General features: G+C 60.2%; 1 protein-coding gene across 1 annotated transcript; it reads right to left on the bottom strand.

Moving 5' to 3' along the window:
* Positions 1-3,757: 3,757 nt before the first annotated feature.
* Positions 3,758-14,648, bottom strand: CPLX1 (complexin 1). Its single transcript, XM_058670444.1, has 4 exons — positions 14,549-14,648; positions 13,156-13,238; positions 6,434-6,609; positions 3,758-4,703 (listed from the first exon to the last, which is right to left on the bottom strand). The coding sequence occupies exons 2-4, from the start codon at positions 13,184-13,186 to the stop codon at positions 4,506-4,508; spliced, it is 405 nt and encodes a 134-aa protein (XP_058526427.1). The 5' UTR covers positions 13,187-13,238; positions 14,549-14,648; the 3' UTR covers positions 3,758-4,505.
* Positions 14,649-17,658: the final 3,010 nt, after the last annotated feature.

Below are 17,658 nucleotides of genomic sequence, written 5' to 3'. Positions count from 1 at the left end.
TGAATCAGAGAATGAAAGATCTTTCTCTGTCTCTCCTCTCTGTAAATATGCCCAGTTAAAGTAAATATCTAAAGAACGTAAAAATAACAGTGTATCAAGGAAGTCAAGTCAACTTCTCCAAGAATGGGGCTTTTAAAATCTTTTAAAGATTTTAAAACTTTTATTTGAAAGGCAGAGTTAGAGAGAGAGAGAGAGATCTTCCATCTGCTAGCTTACTACCTAAGTGGCCGCAACAGGCGGATCTAAGCCAATCCAAAGCCAGGAGCCAGGAGCTTCTTCCAGGCCTCCCACATGGGTGCAGGGTCCCAGTGCTTTGGTTCATCCTCTATCGCTTTCCCAGGCTACAAGCAAAGAGCTGCATGGGAAGTGGAGCACCAGAACTCAACCTGACTCCCTAATGGGATGCCAGCGCCACAGTCAGATTAGCCACTATGCCAGCCCATAAGAACATTTTTAATCAAAATCTTTGAAAGTGGAGCTGTGGGCCATGCTATGAAGAGGCACCTGCCACAGACCCTGGCACTAGCCTGCTTCCACAGCTGCCCTGGGCTCCCCACAGGGACACGCAAGACTCAGGGATTTGGGTTCCAGGCTCTGGCCTGGGGCTAGAAGTGACTGGTTTTGTCTGTCTGTCCCCAAGTACCTGTCTTAGGGCCTGTGTCCACACAGCCCACCCCCCCGACTCCGGGAGCAGTGAAGGCTGGAGGACATACAGCCTCAGTGTGAAGTGTCCTTAGCAGCTGTCCCCAGATGTCCATGTGAATGGCCATGGTTATCACTTCTGCCAGCACCTCATGGCTAATGGGACCATTTTTCAAAATCTTGTTTTAATATTGTGAGGTTTCAGTAAGTATTATTCACCAAGTTGAATGATTTCCTTCTATTACAGCTTATGAAAAATGTTAATCATGAATCTTGTTTCCAATTTTTAAACTAAGAAGTCTGACCTTTGTGACCTTTATGTTTTAGTTGGCTTTAAGAATGGGTGCAGGAGGGCCCGGCAGCGTGGCCTAGCAGCTAAAGTCCTCGCCTTGAACGCCCCGGGATCCCATGTGGGCACCGGTTCTAATCCCGGCAGCTCCACTTCCCATCCAGCTCTCTGCTTGTGGCCTGGGAAAGCAGTTGAGGATGGCCCAAAGCTTTGGGACACTGCACCCGCGTGGGAGACCTGGAACAAGGTTCCTGGTTCCTGGCTTCAGATCGGCCCAGCACCAGCCATTGCGGCTCACTTGGGGAGTGAACCAGTGGATGGAAGATCTTCCTCTCTGTCTCTCCTCTCTGTATCTGCCTTTATAATAAAAATAAAAATAAAAATGAAGAATGGGTGCAGGACCCAGTGCGGTAGCATGGCCAAGTCTTCACCTTGCACATGCTGGGATGCCATATTTTTTCCAGTTCATGTCCCGGTGGCCCCACTTGCCATCTAGCTGTCTGCTTGTAGCCTGGAAACACATTAGAGGACGGCCCAAAGCCTTGGGACCCTGCACCTGTGTGGGAGACCCAGAAGAGGCTCCTGGTTTCAGCTCAGCTCAGCTCAGCTCAGCTCTGGCCACTTGGGGAGTGAATCCGCAGATGGAAGATCTTCTCCGTGTCTCCTTTGTATATCTGACTTTTTAATAAAAATAAATATTGGGCCCGGTGCAGTAACCTAGCAGCTAAAGCCCTCTCCTAGAACGCACCAGGATCCCATGTAGGCTCCAGTTCTAATCCCGGCAGTCCCGCTTCCCATCCAGCTCCCTGCCTGTGGCCTGGGAAAGCAGTCGAGGAAGACCGTAGCCTTGAGACCCTGCACCCGCGTGGGAGACCTGGAAGAGGCTCCTGGCTTCAGATTGGCTCAGCTCCAGCTGTTGTGGTCACTTGGGGAATGAATCATCAGAAGATGATCTTCCTCTCTGTCTCTCCTCCTCTCTGTATATTTGACTTTGCAATAAAAATAAATAAACCTAAAAAGTTAAAACAAATAAATAAGTTTTTAAAAAATGGTGCAGACTCAGCAGCCCCTCCAGACAAGGCCAGGGTTTGGACGGATGTTCCTGTGGGCAGCCTTAAGGCCAGGAAGGAAGCAGAGAGGGAGCCTGTGGCACTCGTGTCAGCATAACAAGCACTCCAGACATCCCTGTGAACAGAAATCCACACCTCATCATGAACACATGACTGTCACAGTCCTTCAGGCCTCCTGCAAGGACTGGGGACTGACCAGTCATTTGTAGACAGTCCCTTATGTGATCTTTCCAAACACACGTGTCATCATCAGAGGGGACCATAGGTGTCTGCTGACACGGCGTGGTGGCCAGTCCGACCACCTCCTGGCTCACTGCCCACAGCCTCCATCCTCTGGCCAGGGAGCACCGCCAGGTGTCTCCTCAAGTTGCCCTGAGCCACCCACACACAGCCTTGGTCTATTGGCAACTCCGCCAGCGCAGGGCCCATCTCCCAGCTATTCATGCAACATCCAGGTCCAGCCAGAAGCTGCCCTGGGTGTGGGCTTGGTCTGGGGCATCTCCACACTTTCAGGCTTCTGCCCAGCTGGACTCCATGTGTGCCTGGGGCATCAGCCTTCAGTCGGGTGTGGGAGACCCAGGAGGGCCTGGGTGAATGGGCTGAGTCCAGATCATGGACCTGAAGCTACGAACCAAAGGTTCTGGTGCCAGGACCTTCCGGGAGTCCCGCTCCACAAGCTGGCTCTCCCCACAAGGTCCCGCCACTGGCACCACACTGCCCTGCATTTCTGCCAAGCTCCTCCCCTCCCAGTCTTCCAGTGTGAGAGGCCTCCAGAGCATGAACCCCACACTTGGCCTCACACCCGCACCACGTCTGAGGCCCCTGTCCAGTGAAGCTTCCACGCACTCAGGTCCCCCTGTGGGTCCCTCCTGTTTTGTGCCTCCAGACCCAGGGGAACTGCCGTGTGGGGGTGACAGAGGGTGCTCAGTGCCCCGTCAGGGGTGGACCCTGCTGGGCAGTCTCTCCCACCTCAGCCACACTCACTGGCTCCACCCCTGCCCTCCTGCCCATGGCAGGGTCAGGGGGGCAGGATGCTGTTCATGTCAGACACCCGAGGGTGGAGTGGGGACAGCAAGACGACCAATGACACCCTTAACCAAGTGCCGCTCTGTCCCCTCGCCCTCCATTCACACACTCCCGTTCCCTCTTTCCCTTCCCCAAGCCTGCCCTGGCCCAGCAAGGCACCTGAGCAGCCTGGTTGTGGCCAAACACCTGCGCCTGGAGCGCTCAATTGCTCAGGCTGCCTCACACAGCCCACTCGTGGCCAATCGCTGCGGCCGCCCTAACTGGCAGGTGGGAAGGCCTTCCTCCAAGTCACGTGGCTCAGGCGTGTCCTCCACGGGAGACATGCCTGAGGTAGACCACCGGCTCCATCCGCAAGCAAGGCTCCCCCAAGAGGAAAGCTGTGCGGCAGGCCAGCAAGCGAAAGAGCGAAGCCCGGCCCCAGGACCGAAGCCCGGCCCCAGGACCCGGCCAGGAGCCAGGACACCACAGGCCAGCTTCCCTCAGGCAGAGGCACTGCTGATCCCTGGGGGGGACCGCAGGTGGTGAGGTACGTGACCCCTGCCCTCATGGCCAGGGTGTGGGGTCCAGGCAGTGACCTCTCCCGCTGAACATAATTCTTGGGACTCCAGGGGAAGCGAGCCTGTGTGGGAACCTAGGGGTCAGTCGTAGTCCACGACCCTGGCAGCTGCCCAGCCAGGTCCTTGATCACCCTGAGCAGTGGAACTGGAAGGAATGCACATTTGGAAATCGCTGTGGGCTTTATTGGCTGTGATCCCATTGGAAAGGACCCACGCGAGGGCCCAACATGCAGAGGGTAGAGCAGTGGGGCGGACGGATGCGACATCCACGGGCTGCGCTAAGCTGGCGGGGTGCAGGGCTCCCACGGAGAACGCCCCAAACACGGGCCAGCGAGGGCGCAGAGAGAGCGGGGAGGGCAGGCTGAACTGGCGGGGCGCGGGCGGGGTGCAGCAGGCGGCTATGGCTTCTAAAGAGCTGTGTGAGGTCGTTAAGGGTCCGCGCCGGGCCGCGCCCCGGCCCCTGCGACACGCGGACACCTGACGCACGTTGGACGAGGACAGAAGCAAGAGGAACCGGTGGACACAGAACTCAACTTCCTGAGATTGGACATGTTGTGGAGCGGATGGAACAGGATGGGGCGGACCATGGCACCGCGCGTGGGCTGCGGGACATGAAGCCTATTGCTTAGTCGCCCTTGGAGGAGACCAGCCGGCTGCGAAGAGCCGAGGGGCAGGCGACGGGCAGGCCGGAGGCACAGGGGCCGGCGCCCACTCCTCGCCCCAGACCCGGCCTCTCTATGGCTGTGCTCCTGAGTGTGCGCGCCCTGGGCGCGCCGGGCGGGTGGCGGCTGCGGTGCGGGGAGGGCGCGGGGAGGGCGGCCTAGGACTATGGCTTGTTCGGCGTCGGGGCCGCGCACGGGGCCTCCGCGAGGTGTGTACGGGGCGGGGCTGCGGGCTCCGGCGCACGGCGCGGAGGGGGTCTTACTTCTTGAACATGTCCTGCAGCGGCCCGGGCAGGTACTTGATGACCGTGTCCAGGATGCTCTCGTCCTCCTCCTCGGGCTCGTCGCCACAGCCCGGGGGGATGGCCTTCTTGGGCCGCGTCAGGCTGCCTTCCGCACTGGCCTCCATGGCCGCCTGCGCCTCGGCCTCCCGCTCTTCCTTCTTCTTGATGCCGTACTGGGGGCACAGGGCTCGGTCAGCGGGAGCACCAGGGACACCCCTTCCATGGAAGCTGCACCCCCCGCAGGCTGGGCAGCCAGAAAGCGGTCACTATCCCTTAGGCCTGATCAAGGCCCTCGGGGCAGTCCCCTACCCACTCCAGGGGGAGGGCGAACAGAAGAGCCGGCTCAGTGGTCACTTCCAGCTGTCTGAGGTCATCCCCTCATCACTACCTGCTCTCCGGTCTGTCTGCTCCTGGCTCCCCTCTGTGGGGCACCCAGCGCTGTCACCCCAAATTCATGTCCCTTGTAGTGGGTTTGGAAATCAGTCTGTGAATGAAGCAAGTGCTGAGGTAGAGGCACCTGAGAGGACCCCAGGTCCACAAGGAGCCAAGTCACCAAGAGCGGCCCCTGGGGCGAGTGCCCGGCAACCTCAACAGAGTGAGGCACACACCAGGGTGGGGATATGTTCCTTGGGAGGCTCTGGGAGTGACGTGGGGCAGCCTCAGCGGACAGTGAATGCCCCAGGATGGCATGGACAACAGCAAAGTTCCCAGTCCCAGACAAGAGGCAGGGACAGGCAGGGGGTCCAGCCAGTGGGCCCAACTCCAGACCCACCGAGGCTGGGGAGGGTATGATCATGTCTCCCCAGTCAGAGCTCAGGTCCTGTCTCTGGGGGACAATGAGGAGGGTCACTGGCTAGGGGGGACAGGCAGGACAGGGCCACACACAGATGCTGGGTCAGCTGCCTGGGGTCTCTCTGCCTCATCTCTCCCCTTCCCCTTCCCCAAAGTACTGGGGTTTCAAGAGAGTCCTCCCTCCGCTGGGGGGCGTTGCCTATGGCCTTGTCCCCTCCCAGAGGGTCCAGTGGTCCCGTTCCCAGGGATCTGCCCAGTCCTGAGTGGCAGCAACAAGCCCTGTCAGAGCTCCCCAGCCCCTTGGCACCTGGCACAGCTGGAAATGTCCAGGTCTCCAGGCAACAGGGTCCTGGGCCCACGTCATGCTGACCACTCAGCCAGGGTGACAGCGAGGCACTCGGAGCAGTGGGAGGGGCCAGTCCTATTTCTGCTTCGCTCTGCAGGGACAGCAGCCCTGGGCAGGGGCAGGGGAAGGGGGCAGGAGTGTGTGGCCCCGCATCCTGCAGGGCTGTGCGTGGGCTGGGGAGAACACCGCCAGCGGAAACTGGGTCAGGCCCCAGAGCACCTTCCTATAGTCAGGCTCACACAGCAGAGGCACTGAGGGACACGTGTGCTGGGAGGCCACACGCATGGAGCGTCGCTGAGTGAGGTCACCCTATCCTCATCATCACTGCTCCGCCCACCTGGCCGCGCAGACCACTCTTCCTGCCCCAGCCACACTGACCAGCAGGACATGTCACAGGGCTGGGCTACATGGCAGGTGTGGCATGGTAGCAGTGGACTATGTGAGCTTGGCTCTTCCAGAGTCCACCCCTACCTGGGGGACAGTCACCCACAGCCTGTCCACATCCACTGCCTGGCCCTTTCTACCCTCCAAAGCAGCACCGTGGAGCCTTGGACAGAAGCCTGGCCATTGCCTTGGACCAGACATGAGACCAGACAGGGGCGGTGGTCACCTCTCCTTCCCCTACCCCCTGGGCAAGGGTAGCTGACACCACCCAGGCCATCCCTTGTCCCCTGCTGACTGTACAGGCTTGGGGCCTGCACGTGACCACCCTAGAGGAGCCAGGCGACTCTCGCAGACCTAGACCTACCCGTCCTCGGTGCCCACCTTGTCTCGGATGCCCTGGCGCATGGCCTCGCGCTCGGCCTCCATCTTGGCGTACTTGGCCTTTCGTTCCTCCTCCGCCTGCCGCAGGGCCTCCTGCCGCTCTTCCTCCTTCTTGGCAGCATCGGGGTCCTTCTCCTCGTCGCCTCCCAGCATCTTTCCCATGTCCTTGGTGGCCCCTGCGAACAGGAGGGCCAGGGCAGGGCTGAATCAGGAGGGCTGGCTCCCCACAAGGTGTGGCCAGAGGGCTGGTGGGCCAAATACCTGTACCCCCAGGACCACTGGGTGGCTGGGCTGGTCAGGCTGGACCCTGCTTGCTCTGTCCCACAGCTGGCAGGAGCCAAGCCACTCCCCCTCCTCTGCTGGCTGTACAGAGGCAGGCTGACCAGGGCCACCCTCCCTCTGTTGCTTCCCCCCACACGCTCCAAGGCCCTCCCAGAGTCGGCACCAAAGCCTGCAGCACCGGGGACACCCTGGCAGGCTGAGGCTGCACCAAGAGTGCTGCTCCCACACTCAGAGCTCCATGCCCCCCACCTGGAGGCCCCACGACTTTGACCACCCTCCCCAACCTCCTCCCTACCTTGCCTCCCCCAGCCCCCACTCCGGGAGGGAGGTGTCACCGTTATCATGGGTTGAGGAGGAAGTCGCGTTGCAGTGCTGGACCCGCCCCCTCCTGCCCCGCTTGCCCACTGCCCACTTGTGCCCTGGCACTGGTCCCCTCCCTGTGCCCCATCCAGCCTCATGCAGGTCACAGGAACAGTCAAAGTGAACACTCTTCACTTCATGCAGTCACTGCCTCGTCTTGTCATGTCTTTCTCAGAACTTCCATCTTCCTTGTCAGATTCACTGGTGTGAGGTTGTTGATAGATTTGTTCATTATTTTCAAAGCTTTCATTCCTTATTTCAGAGTCAAAGTGACAGAGAAGGGAAGACAGAGAGCTCTTCCATCTGCTGGCTCACTCCCCAAATGATGGCAACAGTCGGTGCTGAGCTGATCTGAAGCCAGGAGCCAGGAGCTCCTTCCGTGGCTCCCACACGGATGCAGGGTCCCCAGGCTTTGGGCCGTCCTCCCCTGCTTTCCCAGGCCACAGGCAGGGAGCTGGAGCAGCCAAAGTGAAGTCCATGTGCTACGCCAGTGCTGCACACAGTGACCGCTGGCCCGCTGTCCTTCAGGCTCTGTGAACCGGCCCTCACCCCAGCTGGGACTCTGCTTTACCAGGCATTCTCCCTCCTTCTGTGGCCTCACTGGCTTCTCCTCCCATGTTCACAACGAGTCCCCCTCAAGCCCTGTGCTCCTGGGGCTGCTCCCAGCACCGTCCACCCACTTTGCGACATGGGTCAGCTGGAGGTGTGAGGCCGGCAGCAGTCTCACTTGTTCTGCAAGGCCAGAGCACCTCCCTTGGCTCCCTTGGCTCACCCAGTCTTGGACAGCTGCAGTCTAGCTGCTGAACTGGACAGCCCCTGGACGGCCCCAGCTTCCCTGCCATGTCCTGAAGCGGCCCTTTGTGCAGAGGGTGTTGACACGGCTCGCCATCACCAACTGCGTCTTCACGTTTAAGTCGAGTCCCTCACCCTCGGGTCCTGACTGACTAGTCTGAGACCAGTTCTGACCAGGTGTCAGTCCTGGCGGGGGCACAGGCAGGGACATGAGGGAGCTCTCCCAAGTCTGAAGATGCCTACTAGGCCCCAGCCTTGGCTGCTGCAGACTCAGCAGCAAAGGCAGCTGTGCCAGGTGCCACAGGCACTAGGAACAAGGCTGAGAAGGTGTCAGTGAATACACAATCCATCAGCAGCACACTCACCAGAGTGTGGCAGGGAGATGAAAGCCGACAGTCTAAAACATTAAACGGACGCATCGCCTGTGACATCAGCTGTGGGCACCAGTTCCGGTCCCTTTTGATTCAGCTCCTTGCTTATAGCCCGGGAAAACACTTGGGCTCCTGCAGCCCTAACCCAGAGGAAACTGCTCCTGGCCTGGGGTGAGCCCGATTCTGCCCATCGTGACCATCTGGGGGAGTGAACCAGTGGATGGAAAGTGGGCATCCAATCTACACAAGACAGAGGGGACCCACAGAGGAGCAGAAGGCCAAAAAGGGAGTTGGGGGCAGGGCGGAGTTGGAGATGGGCAGGGGGCAGGGCTGAGTCCACATACGGGGCAGGTAGTGGACGCAGGACGCACAGAGGGGTCTGACCGGACATTTCAGGACCTCAGGGTAGAGGAGTAAGCGTGGGACCACACTTTGTTTCTCAGTACTCGGCTACGGGAGCCAGCAGCATCTTCTCATTCCAAAGAGAAAACCACGGATCCACCAGTTCTGAGGCGGAAACTCCTTGGTCCGCATTTCACACCCAGCCCAACGACCCTGTGTGTGCCCTTACTCAGAAGGTGCAGGGGCCAAGGCCCACAGACACGTTCCATGTCACTTCCCGCTGGCAGCAGCCAAGGCTGGGGCCCGGCTCCGTGCTACGGTGTCCTCTGCCACTGAGAGGCTCAGTTTAAGTCTGAATCTGCCCCACAGGACACACTCAGGACACCACCCACATCCACTTCCTGAGTGTCCAGGTGTGTGCCCTTCAGCTGCTTCTCAGTGCTTTGCTTCCTTGAGAGACAGCCCGACTGGCCAACGGATGGAGAGCCCTTTCCTGGCCTTTCCCAGGGCTGGCCAGGCCAAAGCCAGAAGCACCCCAGTCTCCCTCCTGGATGGTGGGGCCCAACCCTCCAGCCACCACCTGCTACTCCCAGGAGCCTTAGCAGGAGCATGCGCGCGACCCTGTCAGGCTATTTTGAGCCCAACTCAGGAAGCCACTTGTTGCCTCCCGCCCATGATACGTTGGCAGCTCAGAGGGGGCGTCAGACTCCACAACACCTAGACCCCTTTGGCCTCCAAAAATTAGAATCTCAGGAGCAGTGAGTTTGCAACCAGCAGTCTCCTGCCCTCCACCACAACACTGGTATGCAGCCGACAATCATGATGAGGTTAAGAACAACTGTTTGCAAATAGAACATTGCATGCAAATATTAAAGGTTGCAAGTGCTAGGCAAACATAGGCTGTGGCACCTAGCGTGTGGACCTAGAGCACAAGCAGGAACAGAAAGTTGGGGCGAGTGGGGCCTGGGACACAGGAAGAGACACTGCATGCAGTACCGACCACTGGCAGTGCGTGAGGTCTTGTATTTTAAAGGTTCATTTCTTTGTTGAAAGTCTGAGTTAAAGACCTGACATGATGGCTCAATGACTAAATCCTCACCTTACAAGCGCTGGGACCCCATATGGATAACCAGTTCCTGTCCTGGACGCGCCACTTCCCACCCAGCTCCCTGCCTGTGGCCTGAGAAAGCAGTGGAGGACGGCCCAAAGCCTTGGGACCCTGCACCCACATGGGAGACCCCGAGGAAGCTCCTGGCTTCGGATTGGCTCAGCTCTGGTCATCGCAGTCACTTGGGAAGTGAACCAAGAGAAAGATCTTTCTCCTTCTTATTCTGTCTGTAAATCAATCTATCTTTCCAATAAAAACAAGTCAATAGGGCCCCGTGGCGTGGCCTAGCGGCTAAGGTCCTCGCCTTGAACGCCCTGGGATCCCATGTGGGCGCCGGTTCTTATAATGGCTGCTCCACTTCCCATCCAGCTCCCTGCTTGTGGCCTGGGAAAGCAGTCGAGGATGGCCCAGTGCATTGGGACCCTGCACCCGCGTGGGAGACCCGGAAGAGGTTCCTGGTTCCTGGCATCGGATCGGCGCGCACCGGCCGTTGCGGCTCACTTGGGGAGTGAAACATTGGATGGAGGATCTTCCTCTCTGTCTCTCCTCCTCTCTGTATATCTGACTTTGTAATAAAAAAAATAAAAATGTTTAATAAAAAAAAAGTCAATAAATCTTTAAAAACAGAAAAGAAAGTCCGAGTTACACAGAAAGGGAGACAGAGGTTGTCCACCCACGGATTCACTCTCCAGATGGCAGTAACTGCCAGGGCAGAGCTTGGAGCTGCCTCCAGGCTACAGACAGGGAGTTGAACGGGAGATGGAGCCGCCGGGACTCGAACTAGTGCCCATCTGGAATCCTGGTGACACGCTATGCCTGGCACCAGCGCTGACAGCAAGGCTTTTAAAGGGCACACAGGTTTCGAATCCCTGTAGGAGCTTCAAACTGTGTAGCGTGTGCAGGGCAGCGCCAGATCCCGGAGTGTCTGGATGAGCTCCAGCTCGAGCACCCAGTGCTTGGGCCCCAAACCCACGAGAGAGAGACGGGGTGGGGGGCACCCGGCTGCGGGCTTCATCCTGACTCAGCCTCTTAGGGAGCAAACCGGGAGATGAAAGCTCACTGTCTTTTCTCTGTTACTCTGCATTTCAAACAAATCTTTTTTAGAGGCCAAAGCCCACCAGGTGGAGCTGGATCGTTGGCTGGCTGTGACAGTCTCCTCTCGATAAGGTTGATTAGAAAGCATCAAAGCCGCCTGCTGGGCCCGGCAGTGGCATGGCCTAGCGGCTTAAGTCCTCGCCTTGAACGCCCTGGGATCCCATATGGGCGCCGGTTCTAATCCCGGCAGCTCCACTTCCCATCCAGCTCCCTGCTTGTGGCCTGGGAAAGCAGTCGAGGATGGCCCAAAGCTTTGGGACCCTGCACCCGAGTGGGAGACCTGGAAGAGGTACCTGGCTCGGTTGGGGAGTGAATCATCAGATGGAAGATCTTCCTCTCTGTCTCTCCTTCTCTCTGTATATCTGACTTTGCAATAAAAAAATAAATAAATAAATAAATAAATAAATCTTTAAAAAACAAAAAGCCACCTGCTGACCGCAGCTGACAGGGAAAGAGGGAGGGGTGGGGATTGACCCCAGATACCTGCGCCCCTCTGCTTCCACGCATGCATCCTGTGTCCTGCGTTGGCCTGGTCACCAGGTAAGTGCGTCTGCTTTGGTTTCCAGGGCAGGACACAGGGAGATGTGGGTGAGATGAAAACATCAATTAGGAACCCAAGCAGAGCCAAGCTCGGCGACAGATGGCACTGGCTATCCCTGTGTCCCCCCTCAGCCACCCGGCACTGTGTCCCTGTCCTCTAGAGTTGCCCTGGCCCTGGGTCTGCAGCTGCCCTGGGAGCGGCCATGGGAAATGCCAGAGGTGCTGGCTCACAACGATCTGCAGCCCCATCAGGGACCCCACTCCAGTACAGGGGCAGGGGGCCCAGCACTGCGAGGTGACCAGACCGTTCGCTGGAGGTCAGCAAGGACAGAGCAGGGGTTGGGCTGCCTCCTAACCAGTTCCTGGGTGGCCTGGACAGATAGGTGTGGCCGCAACCAGGCTGCTGCAAACCCAGCTCTGGTGGCCGCCCCAGGATCGCCCAGACCCTTGCCTGCTCTGAGGCTGTCACTCATCTGAAGCCTCAGTCGGCTTGGCAGAGGATGACAGAGAGCCACTTGGCTTGGCGGGAACCTCCACTTCCTGCGCTGTGCCCGCCGGCCAGCGCCCAGCTGCTGCTTTCCTGAAGGGTCCTTGCTGCCAGCAGGAGAGCTGGGTAAGAGACTGCAGAGTGAGCTGGCCCCTCTCCAAGGCACACAGCCGCCGGGGCTTCTGCGCGCAGCCAGGGACGCCTCACGTGCACCTGCTGTCCAGGCCAGCAGGGGTGGGTAGGGCTTTCCCGCTGGGAGTGAGCCAGGAGCACCCCGCCCCTCCCCAATGAAGGGGCTCTCCCTTAGCTCCTTCCTCCCCTTCCTGAGTGTGGATATGATGCTGGAGCTGCAGCAGCCACGTGGAGGCTGCGAGGCGACTGGGTTGAATGGCGTTGGCTCCCAGTCATTCTAACTCAAGCCACTCTGGTTCTTGGTTACCTGCACTTCCCTTCCCCCTGCCCCCACCTCCAAAGCTTCTAGAGCTTTCCTTTGGCTCTCCCATCTTCTCCCTGACAAGCACAAGCCTGTGCAGGGTCTGCAGTAACTGCTGGCCAGGCTTGCCAGACAAGGGCTGAGGGGTATGGAGATACTGCAGGATGGGAACAGGTCACAGGGTCAGGAGTGGCCAGGCCCGGGTTAGGCCCCTGCGCCCTCCTACCTGGCTGTCCCTCACAGGTCCTGCTCGCCCCTCAGGATTCCATGCCCTAGACCCCCGGTCTCTCAGTACCCCAGCCCACCCAGCTCCCACACCTGCTGCATGCGCTGTGGGCCCTTAGAACCCTTCTCCACATCTGCACTGGGCATCTGCCTTGGCTACCACCTGAAACCCCAGAGGTGAGGTCTGGCACACCAGCCATCGCGCCGGATCCACCACAGACAGGCCTCTCCCAGGAGTTCCCCCGGCTGCCCTGCCTAATGGGGGCCCAAGGGGGACTCCGACTGGTGATGGCCTGGCTAATGTCACCGGCATAGATGGATGAGCCAAGCACTCTGGCTTTCTGACCGCCGACTTGGGGCTGGGCCGGTCCCTGGCTCAGCATTGGCACCTCGGCCATCCCAGTGACATCACTGCCCCGACCCCAGGAGAGGGCCTGAAAGCCCAGGCGGGGCCTTTCCCACAGAGCAAGTACTAACACAGCGCCCTGCATTGGACCCCCACCCACAAAGCTCCAACATCCTGCCGACCTGAGCTGACCACAGGGGCCCAGCCAGTGGCATCCAACACATGGGCTTGGGTCTCCCATGAGGGATGGGACCCTGCTGAGGGGTGGCCACTCCAGCAAGGAGGGGCTCAGCTCCATGAGCCGCCTGGGCCTCCAGCCTCGGCCCCAGTCCTTCCCCTACCTCCTAGGGCTTGCTTCATCACAAACTCCATAGTGGCTCTGGGTCTTCAGCAGCTCCGGGGGGCTCAGAACCAGGTCCTCTTCCTGGGGAAGACCAGGCAATCAGAGGCTTGGGGGTCTTCTCCCCCCCCACCGTCCAGCCTCCCTCACCGCCCCCAACCTGGGCTGGGATCCCCAAGCCTAGACCCAGTCATAGCTCGCAGAAGTCTGGCCAGCCCTGGGCCTGCAGGGAGGGGCTTGGCGGAGTCTGGCGTCAGCCTGGGGCGTTTGAAGGTCACAGCTCCACCTCACAGTGGGGCTGGAGGGTCCTGGGCCCCTCCCAGAGGAGCAAGGCCACTGGGCGGCCCCGAGAGGGAGGCGTTGCTGGCACGCCGGGGTCTCTCTGGGGCCGGGTTTGCCTGTCTCCCTCCCTCCCTCTGCAGTGGACAAGAAGCTGCAGGGACTGGGGAGGGGGCCGGGCTGCAGCAGGGCTGGCGCCAATGGCTGGAAACCGCAAGCCCGTTCTCTCCCAAACTTCTCCCTGAGCTGGAGGAAGGGCGAGTGCAGGGACCACAGACCCCAGCCCACCCGCCAGCCAGGTGCCGCACCCCTTGGCAGTGCGGGCTGGCAAGGTGCCCTGGGCAGGAGCATGCGGGAAAGGACGGCGGGAGGACAAGGGACAGGGGACCAAAGGGGTAGAGGAACAGAAAACAGTGGCCAGAGGATGGGATACAGATAATAAGGGTCACAGGACAGGGGGGAAGAGGACAGTGGGGACCGAGGACCTGGGGGAGAGAAAAGAGGGCAGAGGGTGGGGGGCCGGGAGAACACAGGGCCAGTGGGGGCAGAGGACAGGGGGATGGAGGCACAGAGGACAGAGGGCCAGGGGGTGGGGGGACAGAGGACAGGGAGGCAGAGGCCAGGGGGAAGAAGATGGGGGTGACGGAGAACAGGGGGTGGGGGACAGAGGACGGGGGAGGCAGAGGACGGGGCAAAGGAGGCACAGAGGACCGGGGGACAGGGAACGGGGGGGACGGGATGGGGACCGAGGACAGGCGGACCAAGCGGTGAAGGGGCAGGAGGGACGGAGGCGTGGGTCGCTTCAGCACCGCGGTGGGGACAGCGGCTGCCGGGCGGGGCGCGGAGCCGGGGCGCGGGACCCGGGCCGGAGTGCGGGGCGCGGGGACGGGGCCGGGGCCGGAGTGCGGGGCGCGGGGACGGGGCCCGAGTGCTGGGCGCGGAGCGCGGGGCCGGGGCCGGAGTGCGGGGCGCGGGGCTGGAGTGCTGGGCGCGGGGCGCGGGGCGCCGAGCAGAGGCCGGATGCGGGCTCGCGGAGCGGGACTAAGCTCGGGCCGGGTGTGGGGCCGGGTGCGGGGCCGGGTGCGGGGAGCAGGGCCGGGGCCGGGCGCCCTCACCTCCCGGCGTCAGCGCGGCGCAGTCGGACCGGCCGGGTCCATGTGGCGGCGGCAACTGCGGTGCTGAAGGGCACCGCGGGCGCGGGCGGGGAGCGCGTCACCGGGCCGCCCCCCGGCGTCGGGCGTGACGGAGGGCGGCGCCGCGCGGTGCGGGGCGTGCGGTCGGCGGGACTCCAGGCAGGACCCAGCGCGTCTCCGCCGCCCACCCGGCGGGGCTGGGGCGTCCTCCGCCGAGCTAAGGGGAAAGGAGGGGTCCTGGGGCTCGTGGTAGTGGCTAGGGGAGGTTCGGGTGCCAAACGGGAGGTGGAGCAGACGTTGCGGGTGGGCAGCTCTCTCCTGGGGTTGCTGGGGCAAGGGGGTCAGCACCAGCAGGAGGGGGTCGGGGCACAGGGGTCTCCCGACCCCACCCCCGAAATTTGTAGGAGCTCCAGTGCCAACCTGGGGAGATCTGCGCCGGCTGTGAGGGTGCACCTGCCCGTGTGAAGGTGCCTGGACACGCGGGAAGGCGGTGTCATCTCCCGCTCCAATCCAGGTCCCTGAGGACTTTGGGTAGGTCCAGGTCCTGCAGAGCCTTGGACCAGCCATCACCACTCCTCCCCTGGCTTGCTCTGAGCAAACCAGGCCTCCCCTGTTCCACCTGCTGCCTGGGCCCCCAGGAGGCCATTGCTTCTTTACTGTGGAGCAGTTCTGGATGGAATGGGATCCTTGCGGGCACATGGCTGGTCTGACCCTCTGAGCTGTCCCCAGCACCTCCCTTGGGCAGCAGGGACTGTAAGGGGACACAGGAAACTTGTGTAGCTCACAGCCATGGCTCTCGTGAACAGTCCTTCTGTTTCAGTCTTTTTATAAAGACTGGTGAGGGCCCGGCGCAGTAGCCTAGCGGCCAAAGTTCTTGCTTTGCACGCACCAGGATCCCACATGGCCACAGGTTCTAATCCCCAGCAGTCCCGCTTCCCATCCAGCTTCCTGCCTGTGCCCTGGGAAAGCAGTCGAGGATGACCCAAAGCCTTGGGACCCTGCACCTGTGTGGGAGACCTGGGAAGAGGCTCCTGGCTTCGGATTGGCTCAGCTCTGGCTGTTGCGGCCACTTGGGGAGTGAATCAACGGATGGAAGTCTTCCTCTGTCTCTCCTCTCTGTATATTTGACTTTGCAATAAAAATAAATAAATCTTAAAAAAGAGACTGGTGATTAAATATTTAAAATGTGGACCAACAGAGAAACAGCCTCTGCCTGCTGGTTGCTGCCCGAAGGCCACGATACTGGAGGCTCCATCCAGGCCTCCACAGAGGTGCAGAGCCCGGCCTCGGGCTGTCACGGGCAGTGAGCTGGGCTGGAACTACAGCAACCACTCAAATCCCTGTGTGTGTGCCCCGACCCCTCCCTGTGCCGCCCCCTCCAGCTGGCCAGAGCTTGCCCATTTCCACATATGGGGCTGGTGTGGCGCTTCATGGTCCCTGCTTGGTCTTGGGGGTGTTGAATGCCTGGCCTGTGTCTACTGTAATTTTTCTCTTATTATGGTGATTTACAGTGACTTTTCTTGGATATTTATGTATTTGATTTGGCCATTGATCTTACCATTCCCAGGCAAAACAGTATTTTGTATTTTTTAAAAGATTTTTTGAAAGGCAGATTTACAGAGAGACAGAGAAACAGAAAGACTTTCCATTTGCTGGTTCACTCCCCAAATGGCTGCAATGGCCAGATTCGAGCTGATTCCAGGAGCTTCTTCTGGGTCCCCCAAATGGGAGCAGAGTCCCAAGGCTTTGGGCCGTCCTCCACTGCCTTCCCAGGCCACAGGCAGGGAGCTGGATGGGAAGTGGATCAGCCAGGACACAAACTGGCGCCCATCTGGGATCCCTGCGTAAGCAAGGAAAGGACTTGCCACTGAGCCATCACACAGGGCCCAACACTTTCAATCAATCTTAAAGCTTAATCAGTGTTGAGAATGAAGGGTCTTGGGCACCCCTTTCTCTGGCTCCCTCTTGTGGACACAGCCTGCAGATGCTCTCATCACCCACCTCAGGGCCTCCTGAGGGAAGGGAGGGAGGGGGCAGGCCCTGGAACACCATCAAGAGTGGACGTGAAGCCTGGGCTTTGGCATCTCCCATGTCCACTGCAGCTAACGGACTGCTGCCCACCCCTCCTGTGGACCCCTCAGAGATGCTGTGGGTGCCAGGCAGACATTGCAAGCAACATCGGCGGGAGCCCCTCCTGCATGGCTGGGGTTTCAGCGGGGCCTGGGCTGTGGGCTCCTGTGGTGCTGGGAGCTCAGTCCCTGCTCTTGCCCAGGGCTGGCTGCAGCCTGGCCCCTCTAAAGCCACAGTTGTCAGGAAGGCTTTTGACGTCAGGCTGGGGCGGAGCCAAGGACCCTGGTCACCTGGGACATGGCTCTGGGCTTCCTAAGGCCCAGGCCTGCCCTGTACTCACAGGTCCACTTCCTGACTCAGCCCTGTCCCCGCCCCAGGTCAGCCCCAGAACACAGTGTAGGCAGAGCTTCTGTGCAAAAACACTGGGTTCCTGACAGAACATGATGTCTGTGTGCCATACACGTGTAAGATGTCTGTCATACCATGTGTAACAGTCACACATGTGTAACAGACGCCTGCGCCACACATGTAAGATGCCTGTCACAGGTGTAGCAGTGTGTGCACTCTCACTACAAGGGCCTGGCAGGGCAATGACACTAAAGTAACCTCGAGCCCCATGGACAGAGTGGCCCACAGGAGAGCTCAGGGGTCTCTGCTTGCCCCGGAGCAAGGGGCCCAAGAGAGCTTAGCGCCAAGTGCCCCAAGATCAGAGATCAGGACCTGGGCCCTGCTCCCAGGCCGTGGTCAAACTATGACTGGCAGAGCTTGGGAGATGGCTCTGGCCCCATGGGTAATAGCGCTGGAGGGGCCCTAGGAAGGGAGGTGAGGTCCTGCCCCGGGCTCCCCTACTCCCAGCCCTGGCGCAACAGGAAGTGGCTGCAGACAACATGGTCAGAAAATAGTTTAATTATGTACAGGACATGATTCAGGGACAGTGGGCGGCCCCAACTCCAGGGGCAGGAAGCAGAACTGGCACAGCAAGCTCCCCATGCAGTCCCACGAGCACAGGACCAGCATCCCTT

Source organism: Ochotona princeps, chromosome 11, assembly GCF_030435755.1.
Source record: "Ochotona princeps isolate mOchPri1 chromosome 11, mOchPri1.hap1, whole genome shotgun sequence".
NCBI classification, from domain to species: Eukaryota; Metazoa; Chordata; class Mammalia; order Lagomorpha; family Ochotonidae; genus Ochotona; species Ochotona princeps.
Note: the sequence above shows the minus strand (reverse complement) of the source record. Positions and strands in the feature narration are given on the sequence as shown.

What these genes read in the sequence shown, in the direction of transcription:
- CPLX1 (XM_058670444.1), bottom strand. Translation starts at nt 13,186, where the DNA reads ATGGAGTTTGTGATGAAGCAAGCCCTAGGAG. An exon ending in GATGAAGCAAGCCCTAGGAG is followed by an intron (nt 6,610 to 13,155) that starts GTAGGGGAAGGA and finishes TCCTGTTCGCAG; the next exon opens with GGGCCACCAAGGACATGGGA. An exon ending in GCCAGGGCATCCGAGACAAG is followed by an intron (nt 4,704 to 6,433) that starts GTGGGCACCGAG and finishes CTGTGCCCCCAG; the next exon opens with TACGGCATCAAGAAGAAGGA.